The 14,618-nt window shown below is 41.6% G+C and overlaps 1 protein-coding gene across 1 annotated transcript; it reads left to right on the forward strand.

Annotated features, from left to right (window-relative positions):
- The first annotated feature begins 841 nt into the window (after window positions 1-841).
- On the forward strand, window positions 842-12,632 carry LOC143040814 (uncharacterized). Its single transcript, XM_076212249.1, has 4 exons — window positions 842-869; window positions 8,914-9,168; window positions 9,550-10,385; window positions 12,549-12,632. The coding sequence occupies exons 1-4, from the start codon at window positions 842-844 to the stop codon at window positions 12,630-12,632; spliced, it is 1,203 nt and encodes a 400-aa protein (XP_076068364.1).
- The last annotated feature ends 1,986 nt before the right edge of the window (window positions 12,633-14,618 follow it).

Genomic DNA, 14,618 nt, shown 5'->3' on the forward strand with positions numbered 1-14,618 from the left:
AGAAAACGTTCGGTCAACCTTCATTATATTTTCCAAGTGTTTTATTACATATTTTGTGAATTACGTGTTTTTATGATTTATTAGCATATATATATATATATATATATATATATATATATATATATATTATATATATATATATATATATATACATATATATATATATACATATATATATATATATATATATATATATATATATATATATATATATATATACAATGTGTGTGTGATACCATGTATTCAAGCTCATAGCACCACTTCCAGTGATGAATTCCCTCCCTGCAGTGCAAGATTCGTTAGGCTGTAGAGGAGCCTCACCTCGTCGTCACCCAGACTGAGCATCCCTTTGCTCTGCGCCGCAGGGCCCAGCCAAGCCCAAGCCTTCAGGCCTGTCTCTAATTACAATGATGGCACAAGCGTCTTATCCTGTTGCAGGAACCTCCGCTGCCACCTCCGGTCAGGTCTCCACCCAGCCGTGACGTTCCCCCGACCCGGAGACTCCGAGTGACAGTCGAGGGGGACAAATTACTCGGTCCATTTCCTTCTTTGGCCAAAGGAGAAACTTCACTTTAGCTTCTGCCTGCGCGTGCCCTCGAGCTGTGACTGAAGGGGAAGGGGAGGGGGGAGGAGGGGAGAGAGGAGGGAGGGGGAAGAGGGGAAAGGGTGACAGGTATCCCCCTCCTGCTCTCGGGAACTGAATTTCCCCTCGAGGTCTTTGCACTCTGTCGTTCTCGCCAGGCAGATGTGGATGGGTCCTGATTTTTTTTTTCTTTTTTTTTCTTTTGGTTTAACTTCCGACATATGCAAGAATTTTAACAGTATAAGGGACAGCCTAGGTATGGGGAAGTCATCTAAATCATGGGAAGGTAGGTCTCTATCTCTCTCTTTCTCTCTCTCTCTCTCTCTCTCTCTCTCTCTCTCTCTCTCTCTCTCTCTCTCTCTCTCTCTCTCTCTCTCTCTCTCTCTCTCTCTCTCTCTCTCTCTCTCTCTCTCTCTCTCTCTCTCTCTCTCTCTCTCTCTCTCTCTCTCTCTCTCTCTCTCTCTCTCTCTCTCTCTCTCTCTCTCTCTCTCTCCATTTCTCCCTCTCCCTCTCCATTTCTCCCTCTCCCTCTCCATTTCTCCCTCTCCCTCTTTCCCTCTCTCACTTCCTCATACTCTCACCCTCTTCCCCTCACTCTCTCACCCTCTCACCCTCTCACCCTCTCACTCACGCCTCTCACTCTCTTTCTCTAACTCTCTAACTCTCTCTTTGACTCTGTCTCTAACTCTCTCTAACTCTTTCTAACTCTTTCTAACTCTCTTTCTCTCTCCTCTCTCCCCCCTCTCTCTCTGTCTCTCTCCTCTCTCTCTCTCTCCTCTCTCCTCTCTGTCTCTCTCTCTCTCTCTCTCTCTCTCTCTCTCTCTCTCTCTCTCTCTCTCTCTCTCTCTCTCTCTCTCTCTCTCTCTCTCTCTCTCTCTCTCTCTCTCTCCTCTCTCTCTCTCTCTCTCTCTCTCTCTCTCTCTCTCTCTCTCTCTCTCTCTCTCTCTCTCTCTCTCTCTCTCTCTCTCTCTCTCTCTCTCTCTCTCTCTCTCTCTCTCTCTCTCTCTCTCTCTCTCCCTCCATTATGGTATCACTGTCGTCTTGCTTGGCCGGATACGCAACCGCCACCCTTTGCCCTAAGTACTATGGAAGCAAAGTCGAATTCTTAGATTCAGGAGTTCCTAAGCCTAACCGAATCGTCTGGGAGTCAGCCAGAATGAAATATCTGAAGTATGTCATGTTTAAGATGTTCAGAGTGCAAACTGATTTGACTTCATCTTTAACTGTTCAACGCGATGTCATTGCTGTATTTCTTAAATGCCTTTGATATAGAAATTTAATTTGTTTTGATAAGATTGAGAAAATGGAGGTATATTGGATGCCATTGTTTGAATGTCAAGATAGATTTTTGTTGTCGTTGTGGATGCACATATCCAATTAAGGAACTTGATTAGATGTTTATATGAAAGGACTGTTGCCAGGTGTTTGGGAATTTGATTTATAATCACTGTTTAGCAATGTGACTCGCTTATTTGATATATTATTTGTTCGTTTTCCCCTTTTTCTCTGTAAATCAACCGCCATCTCACGCTTGTCCAGAGTTAGATAACATGGGTCCCGTTCACACTAGGCGGATGGTGGGGAGGCGGATGTTTTTTTGTTTTTTTTTCGACTCCTCATGGGCTCTCGCCGCATCTCCTCCACCCCAGATATGTTGTGGTCATGTCTGTCTGCTGCCAGGAGATTGGAACGTTGATATCAACTGGTACACTGACACTAACAGCCAGACATTTAATAGTATATAATATAAATCTAGTATGGTTGAGTCTTTCTCTCTCTCTTTCTCTCTCTCTCTCTCTCTCTCTCTCTCTCTCTCTCTCTCTCTCTCTCTCTCTCTCTCTCTCTCTCTCTCTCTCTCTCTCTCTCTCTCTCTCTCTCTCTCTCTCTCTCTCTCTCTTCCTCTCTCCTTTCTCTCTCTCCCTCTTTTCTCTCTCCCTCTCTCACTCTCTCACTCTCTCCCCTCTCCCACCTCTTCTCCCTCTCTCCCTCTCCCTCCCTCTCCCCTCCCTCTCCCTCTCACCCTCCCTCTCCCTCTCCAACACCCACTCCCCCTCCCTCTCCCCCTCCTTCTCCCCCTCCCTCTCCCCCTCCCCTTCCCCTCTCCCTCCCCCTCTCCCTCTCCCCCTCCCCCCTCCCTTTCCCCCTCCCCCCTCCCTTTCCCTTTCCCCCTCCCCCTCCCTCTCCCTCTCTCGCTCCCTCCTCCTAGAATTCACCTATTCTGAGTCTTCTATTAAGAGGTATAGCCTCTAGGATTACACTGTACATCAGTTGGGAAAGGCCTTTGCTCAGCAGCGTTTATTAATGGTTGATGAGTTGGTGATTTGATCTGACCATCAGTAATACCAGGACTGAACTTGACTATTTATATATAACGTTTTTTTTTTCTTTTTTTCTATGATATATTCAGTATAATATATCTTCAGTCTTTCGTTTCTTTGGATATTTTTTGTGGCAGTGTTTTCATTTGATTTATAAAAAACAGATGAAACATTATTTGCCATATTGTCATCTACCATTTTGTCATCCACCATTTTGTTTGTCTTGCTATCGTATGCCTCTTAACACTTTCACGAAGAAAATAATAAGTGAAAAAAATCAGTGAATGGAACCATTGATGTTTGTCTGAATACACTCTTTTTTTTTTAAACCTTTGTATTGATATGCAAGCCTTAATCAAAGGTGATGAATATAATCTTTGTATGACAGATTATCACGAGATGAATTTGTAGGTATGTCAGTAATGAAATTCCTCTTTCAAGCACGTTCAATCACAGTTACAGTTCATCATTTTCTTTTGTACATATTGAACACTTGTACCGTCGCCTACAGTCAATTATCACTAAGTCTCCATTAGCGATATGAATATCTTTAATTCCAAAAATTATCGCGAAAGTCTCTCTATTCTACGGTGTTGTCTATCGATAACTACTACTCTTGACCGAAATATATAGGTTTTTAAATTCGTCGTTCACGTATAATTGGTTGATGTAATTCCTTTTATAGTCCATTCATACTCCAAGGTTGTGAAGCTGTGTAGTATTAACCCATTCAACTCCGATGACAAGATGTCTTGTCATTTGGTCAAATAAAACAAAAAATCATAAAACACAAAAATGTTTGATCAAACACCAGAAAAATATGACGTCAGTCCTCGCTTCGCTGCGAGCGAAGCGAGGATTGACGTCATATTTTTCTGGTGTTTGATCAAACATTTTTGTGTTTTATGATTTTTTGTTTTATTTGACCAAATGACAAGACATCTTGTCATCGGAGTTGAATGGGTTAACCGTACCTTTCCAAACGTGGGTTATGCCTACTTTGCACAAATAAAAATAGAAATGGTTCCAGGAATTGTGAAGACACTGATATAATTCCTAGGAGGATATAACCTAAATGGTATACTGTATATTTTCTTTTTCTTTTTCTTTTTCTTTTTCTCTTTCTTTTGTTTCTTCAGGCACACGAAAACCAATTACCTTTTTCCACAAACATCTGTTTTCCGTCCTCAATCTGTCGAGAGAAAATACTTAAACGACCGATATTCCTTGGACCTTGTCGGGTAGTTGACCTTGTTGGGTAGTTGACCTTATTCTTTGTACAAGAAAATCAGACCTCATAGTGGGGAATACAGATCTCTATACATTCATGTCTGTGGCTTTCCTTTCCTGGTTTAACATTACACCCTGTGATGAATACCCCCCCCCCCCAACCTCTCTTCCTCAGCCTGGGGATGTACTTTGACTTCTCTTTGTCAAGATTAGTTTCCATTTGCTCTACCAGGAACGGCTCTGGTCGGGTCTTCGGCTTAATTTCTAATCACAATAACTGCGCACTTCTCCTTACCAGCTGGAAGCTATCCTCGCTCCTCCTCCTCTCCTCTCTCGCTCCTCCTCCTCTCCTCTCTCGCTCCTCCTCCTCTCCTCCCTCGCTCCTCTCTCGTTCCTCCTTCTCTCTTCCTTCTCTCCTCCCTCGCTCCTCTCTCGATCCTCCTTCCCTCCTCCCTCGCTCCTCTCTCGTTCCTCCTCCTCTCCTCCCTTGCTCCTCTCTCGTTCCTCCTTCTCTCTTCCCTCGCTCCTCTCTTGATCCTCCATCTCCCCCCCTCGCTCCTCTCTCGTTCCTCCTCCTCTCCTCCCTCGCTCCTCTCTCGTTCCTTCTTCTCTCCTCCCTCGCTCCTCTCTTGATCCTCCTTCTCTCCTCCCTCGCTCCTCTCTCGTTCCTCCTTCCCTCCTCCCTCGCTCCTCTCTCGTTCCTCCTTCCCTCCTCCCTTGCTCCTCTCTCGTTTCAACTTCTCTCCTCCCTCGCTCCTCTCTTGTTCCTCCTTCTCTCCTCCCTCGCTCCTCTCTCGTTCCTCCTTCTCTCCTCTCTCGCTCCTCTCTCGTTCCTCCTTCTCTCCTCCCTCGCTCCTCTCTCGTTCCTCCTTCTCTCCTCCCTCGCTCCTCTCTCGCTCCTCCTTCTCTCCTCCCTCGCTCCTCTCTCGCTCCTCCTTCTCTCCTCCCTCGCTCCTCTCTCGTTCCTCCTTCTCTCCTCCCTCGCTCCTCTCTCGTTCCTCCTTCTCTCCTCCCTCGCTCCTCTCTCGTTCCTCCTTCTTTCCTCCCTCGCTCCTCTTTCTCTCCTCTCTCGTTCCTCCTTCCCTCCTCCCTCGCTCCTCTCTCGTTCCTCCTTCCCTCCTCCCTCGCTCCTCTATCGTTCCTCCTTCCCTCCTCCCATGCTCCTCTCTCGTTCCTCTCTCGTTCCTTCTCCTCTCCTCCTCTTCTCCTCCGTCGATCTTCCTCTCCTCTCTTGCTCCCCTCTCGCTCCTTCTTCCCTCCCTCGTTCTTCTCCAGCTGATCCTTCTCTCCTCCCTCGCTCCTCTCTCGCTCGTTCTCGCCTCTCTCGCTCCTCCTCCTCTCCTTCTCTCCTCCCTTGCTCTTCTCTCGCTCCTTCTCTCGCTCCTCTCCTCCTCCTCTCCACCTCTCCTTCTTCTCTCCTCCTCCTCCTCCTCCTCTCCTCCTCTCCTCACTCGCTCCTTCTCTCCTCCTCCTCTCGCTCCTTCACTTCTCCTTCTCTCCTCCTTCTCTCCTCCTTCTCTCCTCCTTCTCTCTTCCCTCTCTCCTCTCTCCTCCCTCGCTCCTCTCTCCCGATCCTCTCTCACGTCTCTTCGTCCTCACGAATCCCAGTCTTCCTTCAACCAGACGTATTCTGCACCAAAGCGGGTACTGTCAATTATCTTCTCACGGGCGATTCTCGGAGTCCATTTAGTAGTTCCACTAAGGGACAGGTTTCAATTCAACCTCCGTTCAGGAACTGTGTGTGTGTGTATATATATGTTTGTACATGTATGTATGTGTGTGTATGTGTATACACATTTAAGTGTGTGTGAGTGAATGTGTGTGTATCTATGCTTGGTAGTGTGTGTGTGTGTTTGTGTGTATGTGTATGTATGTGTGTGTTTATATTATATATGTGAAGGCGAAGGAAGTATACGAGGAATAATGGAAGAATTTTACTGTCTTAACGTTTCGAAAAACGTTTCGAAACGTTAAGGCAGTTAAATTCTTCCATTATTCCTCGTATACTTCTTCCGCCTTCAGTTACATTTGCCATAGTTTAAATACCTACATATATATATATATATATATATATATATATATATATATATATATATATATATATATATATATATGTATATATATATATATACACGTGTGTGTGTGTGTGTGTGTGTGTGTGTGTGTGTGTGTGTGTGTGTGTGTGTGTGTGTGTGTGTGTGTGTGTGTGTGTGTGTGTGTGTGTGTGTGTGTGTGTGTGTGTGTGTGTGTGTGTGTGTGTGTGTGTTTGTGTTTGTGTGTTCGCGCGTGCACACACAGGCCTGCTTTTAATTCTCTTTTATTCCAAGACAATCCCAGACACGAACACATAATATCGCTTTATCTTTGTCCTTTTGGGGCCCCTGAATGAGCATATTATCATTGCCTTGATCTTTTAGATAACTTAATCACCGCTCACGCTTCGTTGCTTCTGTACATCGGACCCGTCAACCAAAGTTTTCTGTCGATACTTTTTTTTTTCGCAAGTTGTAACTTTCGCGGTTGAAAAGATATCGAAGCCGAGGATTATAATGCCGAGTTTCCTTCTCTCATTTATATCTTTCGGGCGCGCGGGTGTGTGCGTGCGTGTGTACGTGTGTGTTGTGTGCGTGTGTGTGTGTGTGTGTGCGTGTGTATGTGTGTGTGTGTGTGTGTGTGTGTGTGTGTGTGTGTGTGTGTGTGTGTGTGTGTGTGTGTGTGTGTGTGTGTGTGTGTGTGTGTGTGTGTGTGTTGTATGTGTATGTGTGTGTATGCATGTACGTGTGTATGTGTACGTGTTTATGTACTTGTGCGTATGTACGCGCGCGCGCGGGCGCGTGTGTGTGTATGTGTAAATGTGTGTGTGTATGTGTGTGTGTACGCATGTGGGTGTATGTATGTGTGCGCATGTGTGTGTATGTGTATGTATGTGTGTGTGTGCTTGTTTGTGTGTGTACGTGTGTGTGCATGTGCGTGTGTATATGTACTTGTGCATATGTACGTGTGTGTGTGTGTGTGTGTGTGTGTGTGTGTGTGTGTGTGTGTGTGTGTGTGTGTGTGTGTGTGTGTGTGTGTGTGTGTGTGTGTGTGTGTGTGTGTGTGTGTGTGTGTGTGTGTGTGTGTGTGTGTGTGTGTGTGTGTGTGTGTGTGTGACCGCGTGTTTCACAATTCTGCATCAGTAGATGATTATCTCTCATTCGTCTAGGATAACACCCTCCAGGGATGTGGCAATTGGTGTAGACTGCATATCGGTTACCACCAAACATTTCGAGCACTCAGTCTAATGCTGGATGGAGAAAAATAATAATAAAAATGAAATGAAATTAAATAAAATGACAAAATGACAAAATGACAAAATGAAATGTGATATGTGAAATGTGAACTGTGAAATGAAATATGAAATCGAATGAAAATATGAAATGGAATGAATATGTGAAATGGAATGAAAATGTGGAATGGAATGAATATGTGAAATAGAATGAAAATGTGAAATGGAATGAAAATGTGGAATGGAATGAAAATGTGGAATAGAATGAAAATGTGGAATGGAATGAAAATGTGAAATGAAATGAATATGTGAAATGGAATGAAAATGTGAAATGGAATGAAAATGTGAAATGGAATTAAAATGTGAAATGAAATAAAAATGTGTAATGGAATGAAAATGTGAAATGGAATGAAAATATGAAATGAAATGAAAACGTGAAATGATATGAAAATGTGAAATGGAATGAAAATGTGAAATGGAATGAAATTGTGAAATGAAATGAAAATGTGAAATGAAATGAAAATGTGAAATGAAATGAAAACGTGAAATGAAATGAAAACGTGAAATGAAATGAAAATGTGAAATGAAATGAAAATGTGAAATGAAATGAAAATGTGAAATGAAATGAAAATGTGAAATGAAATGAAAATGTGAAATGGAATGAAAACGTGAAATGGAATAAAAATGTGAAATGAAATGAAAATGTGAAATGAAATGAAAATGTGAAATGGAATAAAAAGTGAAATGAAATGAAAATGTGAAATGAAATGAAAATGTGAAATGGAATGAAAATGTGAAACGAGATGAAAATGTGAAATGAAATAAATGTGAAATGAAATGAAAATGTGCAATGGAATAAAAATGTGAAATGAAAATGTGAAATGAAATAAATGTGAAATGAAATAAATGTGAAATGAATTAAATGTGAAATGAAATAAATGAGAAATGAAATAAATGTGAAATGAATTAAATGTGAAATGAAATAAATGTGAAATGAAATAAATGTGAAATGAAATAAATGTGAAATGAAATGAAGATGTGAAATGAAATGAAAATGTGATATGAAATGATAAGATAAGATCTTCTGGTCTCATTTTTCCGAGAAGAGAACGGCATATGATCATATCGAACACCATACGACCTCGTTATGAATCTCGTTATCGTCGTAACTCTTCGTAACTCGTTGTAACTTGAGGTCTTCTTACCATCCAGCAGAGAACTCTCGATCTCTTTTCTTTGCTCATCCCGAACTCGAACAAGACACTTGGACCAAAAGCACCTGTTACTTAGCGTCTTCCTTAACGAAGGAGTACCTCAAGGATCATAGAAAAAGCCCGGCGGGTCCTACACGATAAATAATATTGCGCAATATTTCGTATTGCACAATATTATTTACAGTGTAAGGATGATATTGAAGAATGACACAGTATATTGTTAAATTAAATAGCCGCTGACGTTCTGTCGATCCGTGTAGCTGATCGCTCAAAATTGCGAAGACTTTTTTCTCATTGTTTAAGATGAAGGTGAACCAAACATATTAAGATCGGAGATCCAACAGGCACTGGAGACCAGCCCAAGGAACAAGGCAGCGGGCATCAATGGCATTACAACCGAGGCCATCTTGGCATGTGGAGAAACAGGAAGTTCCTGGCTAACCACAATATTTCAGAAAGCATCGACGGAGAAGAAAGTTCCGGAAGACTGGCAGCGGGTAGTTGTAGTACCAATCTGGAAGAAAACGGGTAGTAAGACATACTGCAGCACGTATCGAGGTATTTCTCTCCTGGGCCATACAGGCAATATACATGCAAATATCTTGGAACAGCGCACAAGGTACAAGGTGGAACCATCACTGAGTGAGGCGACTATAGGCTTCAGAAAAGGGAGAGGGTGTACAGACGCTATCTTCGCTCTCAGACAACTGAGCGAAAAGACAATCCAACACAACAAAGAGCTGAATCTTGCGTTCGTAGACCAGGAAAAAGCGTTTGACCGAGTAAATAGAAACAAGCTGTGGTAAACACTTGAAGAGTACACCATCAGGGGACAACTATTCAGAAAAGGGAGAGGGTGTACAGACGCTATCTTCGCTCTCAGACAACTGAGCGAAAAGACAATCCAACACAACAAAGAGCTGAATCTTGTGTTCGTAGACCAGGAAAAAGCGTTTGACCGAGTAAATAGAAACAAGCTGTGGCAAACACTTGAAGAGTACAGCATCAGGGGACAACTGTTGGATAACATCAGAGCCATCTACACCAACAGTATGAGCGCAGTCCGCATCCAGAACGGACTTTCTGACTGGTTCGATGTCTCATCTGGAGTGAGACAAGGATGCGCACTGTCACCTCCACTTTTTATCATCTACATGGACATAATCACGAAAGAGGCAAACCCCAACCCAGAAGACCTGAATGAGATGCTGTTCGCAGACGATCAGAGCCTGGTACACGAGAAAGAAGATCAACTTCAAGAGCACACAGACAGCCTGAACACACAGTGCAAGAAGCTCGATATGAAGATTAGCATCAGCAAAACCGAGACGATGAAGGTTAGCAGAACACCTAGCAACCTCAAAATCAGCGTTGACGGAACTCCACTGAAACAAGTCAGTGATTTTAAGTATCTCGGCAGTATTTTCACTGAAGACAGAAGTCTCAACAGAGAGATTGAGACGAAAGTACAGAAGGCCAACAGCGTCAGCTACCAGATTGACTCACTCCTCAAACATCCCAACATCCTTATTGAAACCAAAGCCAAACTCATTAACTCCATCTTCATCCCCACCTTGACATATCAGTGCCAGACATGGACCCTGACCAAAATTCTTGAACGCAAAATAACCACCTGTGAGATGCGATATCTGAGGAGAGCCGTCAACAAGACCAGACGGGACATGATCAGAAACACCACGATCAGAGAAATGGTGGGACCAACACCTGTCCTCCTTTACATTCAGAGACAATCAGGTGGTTTGGACATCTGGGACGTATGGCACCTCACCAACTTACCAGCAAAGCATACAAAAAAAAATACCAGGTTACAAGGCAAGAGGAAGACCAAGGATGACCTGGATTGAGGGTGTGAAAGAAACCCTGAAGATTCACAGCATCCCACCCATCCAAGCCGTCCATCTTGCCTGAGACAAAAAACTCTTTCTCCCCTCGACGCCCAAGACGGTACAAGAGGACGGATAAAAAGAAAAAGAAAAAGAAAAGTTCAAGGCTATGTTCATTGTAAAACATTCTATAAAATATTTTGATATATTCAAGATTGTCATTTCGTTTTGATGAACCTTCAGGGAATATCTTCACTGTACGTAAAATATCATGCTCTATAATTGGACCTGGAAACCCATTGTTGGCTAGGAGTTGCCAGATGCGTTCAAGTTCATTGTGAGTAGTCTTGCTAGGTGCTGTAGTATGTAATGATCATTTTAGCTAAAGCAGCAACAACACTTACTCTTTCGTAATTGCTGCAATATATTGAACAAGTAGTGTGAGGGTTATATTGCGCAATATCCTGACCGTGTGCTTTCTGCCTTCAATATCGCCATGTCTTCCAAGAAGAGTGAGGGACAATATCCGTCATGGTCTCTCTGAAATCCTTCTCTCGACTGACGATATTGTGCAGATATAAATAGATCCACGTAGGGGAAGACAAATATTGCACAATAAAACCGAGTCAGTATACTGTGTCAATAATACTAATGGTGTAGGTCTGACTTTACGTCTTATCAGGCTTCTAAGAACCTTGTGGGGACAACATTTCCTGGAACTTGCTTGTCGGGACGACACAATTTTTAAGAACATCAAAACAACACCGTGAGACCAAAGGCGACGTAATAGCTCTCAAAGGCAGCTGTTGCATGGATGTGAGATTCACAGGGAACGCACATTTGTGTCATTGAAGGGTGATACGGTTACAAGCATCACTTTATCAACGTATGACAGAATTAGGCAGAAACGGTTAAGAATGTTAGTTAAGAACAATTCAGTACTATTCATAGGACATAAAATATTAGTTTATTATAATATAATTGTAGATACGGAGACCACATAAAATAGGTGATGGCAATAGCAAGAATATCAAGATCAAGATAAAGAAGATCAAGATCAAGAAGAGAGACAGAAGCACAAGCGCACACGTACACACACACACACACACACACACACACACACACACACACACACACACACACACACACACACACACACACACACACACACACACACACACACACACACACACTATATATATATAAAAATATACAAGAATTTAAGAACAAACTTGGTGCTGAAAGATACAAAGACGGGTCACTACGAGCATAGCTCTCTTCCCGTAAGATAAATCTAGGTAAATACAACTAGGTAATACAAAGAAGAACAACCAAAATCACAACAACAACACCCTCACTTCCTTCTGAAGTTCCAGTCCCAAGGGGCTGGCATTCGATCTCCAATTCTTTTGATATTGACAGTTTTCTTCTCTCTTCTTTCCAGTTTCACCTTCAACCACACTGACCAAGAAGAAACCTCCTTCCACTCTACCACACGCTAACCTATCTCCTCACTTACTAGTAGAGCCACACCTTTCGTTGGTCTCTCCTCACTCCCGACACCCTACCCCTACACTCACAAACTCAAAATCACTCCTCCCTTTCAACTTAGTTTCACTTAGTGCCAACACATCCATCTTCCTTCTCACAAACATACTGCCTATCTCCTCCCCTTTACTTTCACCTGTACTACACCCACGCACATTAAAAGACCTAAGCCTTAAGTTTTTGTTTGAAAAACTCCTCCCAGACCCTCTTTTGCCTTGATTTCTCGTAGGAATATACCTCTTAGGGTTACAGAGAGTAGGATACCTAGTCCACTCACTCTGTCCCCTTTTGGCCACCTTTATGACTCAAGTGGGAAGACTCTATGCCAGTATTCTTTCTTTCCCCCTACCACGGGGGACAAAGGCGATAATGGAAATATATAAGCATAGAAGTGGTACAGGACAGTATTAAGAGGTCGGGAATGGGGTAACATTATGGAGAGACAGTCACAGTACAACAAGATAACTTCATTTCTCTACGAGTATTGATTTCCTCTTCCACAGGCATAATTATGTGCAACTCTAGTCCGTAGGGGTACCCATACAGTCCGTGAAGTATCAACCATATGCTGCTGTTCAAGTTATATCACACAGTAACATGCAGCCAATACCCCCAGAGTTAGAACAGTAGTAGAACTGTTTAATATGTGTTTGTATCTGCAAATGAATGGTTTACTGCATATGGACAAATTCACACCATTATTCTGCGTGCTTATCATCGTTAGTATTTTATACATTCATATTTATCAATATAGAATCTATATTCATATTTCTATATGGTTTACTGTAATTCCGTTTGTAATGACGTTGGTATCGATATTAATATTAATATTTCTATTTCTGTTACTATTAGCATTGGCTATTGAGTTTATGTTTTGATTGTTTATGTATGCTTTTATATTCATGTGTAGCTATGGGGATATTTATTTATTTTGATTTACTTTGACTATATGTGTGTGTTGTACATTTGCAGACTCATGCCAGTGCATTAACCAATTAATTCCTTCATTGCCATGATGTAACACAGGGTGTACCAAAAACATGGATTCATAGACACGTTTAGTTTGATGAATATTGGCATGTTTATTTCAGAGTCAAAGTTAACTTACATGCTAATAATAGAAGATCAAACAGAAATGGCTCACAAAAACTATATAAACATTTGATGTAATAAAGATATTACGGAGATTCCTGTTGATGGATATAGACTTGTGGGTAACCCTGTATACAAACGTTTTTGAGATGAGTGGTAGATGATTTGATTAATCAAAACAGACGGGTTTTGGTTACCAAAACGAGGTAACTCTTACTGACATCAAGTGATTGTTATCTTTCTTTATCTACATAATTCAACGACCAACAAAAGGTTAAATAGATTAATCAAATTAACATGTTTTACTGGGCCGTTCCTAAAATAGAAATAAAAATGAAATATATAAACTTAAAGCCAAGTGTCTGTGTTGAGGAAATGTCTTAATGTTCACATTTTGGAATATTTCAAGTCAAAGACAGGTGTAAAAGTATCAATAGAAATAGAGTTCCAGATACTCGCAGAGAAAAGAAAGAAAGACCAACCTTGATGGTCGACCATTCTAAAAACTGTACAGAAAAGTGTTGCAGGAAATCAGATGCTGGTGACTGTTCTCTGCATCCTTATGCTTAGTGGAGAGGTGGAAAAATTGAATATACTATTGGTACTGAAAGACTATTATTTTTTTAACCTTTTGTTAGGTGTTCTAGAGCAATCCTACTACAATAATGAAGTTTAGACTGAGAAGGATGTCTGGATAATGACGTAGAGAAACGTAATATCATAAGGACAGATGTGAGGTGAGGTGATATACGAACAGAAGAATCAGTGACTGTCTGCTTAATATGTAACGAAATTAAGTTAATGAATACCACACAACACAGACAACAGAATTAGGTATTAAGTATTCTCATCGGCAATAACTTGTGGTTTTATTTTTTTGAGAGAATATTGCGTTAATGAGATTGGGTCAGATGTTGAAATGGAGTGAAGGTATAAAAGTTCAAAGTGATCAGTATTTTTTTTCTTGGGGGGGGGAGGCCTCTGGTCCGTAAGGATGCCACGAAGTCCTCAAAATATTGACATATTACTATCATACAGTATTTTAAGATTTTTTTTTTTTTTTTTTTTTTTTTTTTCTCTCTAAGTGACCCTTCCATTGTTCGGGTCATTCCTCCTGATTCTGGGTCTTGGGTCTTACGAAGGGTCTTCGGAGATGAGTGATTCCAGTCCAGTCTTCCAAAGACTCGTGTCCAAAGAGTCTGCTTCAACGAGTTTAACTTCTCCGAAAGCTAGACAACAAGTGTATAAGCAGATCATAGTTCAAGTTGTCCTATACAAGACAGAATTACATTTCACATTTCCTTCGTAAAAATAAAGTTGCCAAAACCTTTCCTGTAAAAATGTGGATTTTTTTTTACATCTTAGTATTATCCATTGTTAACTCTTGTTTGACATTTCATCACAATAATTTTCAAAGTTAAAGGAAAACCCCATCAAAAATTGAACAAAGTTGTTAGAATAGATGAGAGTTGAGCTCGTTTTAACTTGTTAATTAGGACGCTAGTTGACTGTATTCCAGCAGTT

Source organism: Oratosquilla oratoria, chromosome 29, assembly GCF_046742065.1.
Source record: "Oratosquilla oratoria isolate Oo_2021 chromosome 29, ASM4674206v1, whole genome shotgun sequence".
NCBI classification, from domain to species: Eukaryota; Metazoa; Arthropoda; class Malacostraca; order Stomatopoda; family Squillidae; genus Oratosquilla; species Oratosquilla oratoria.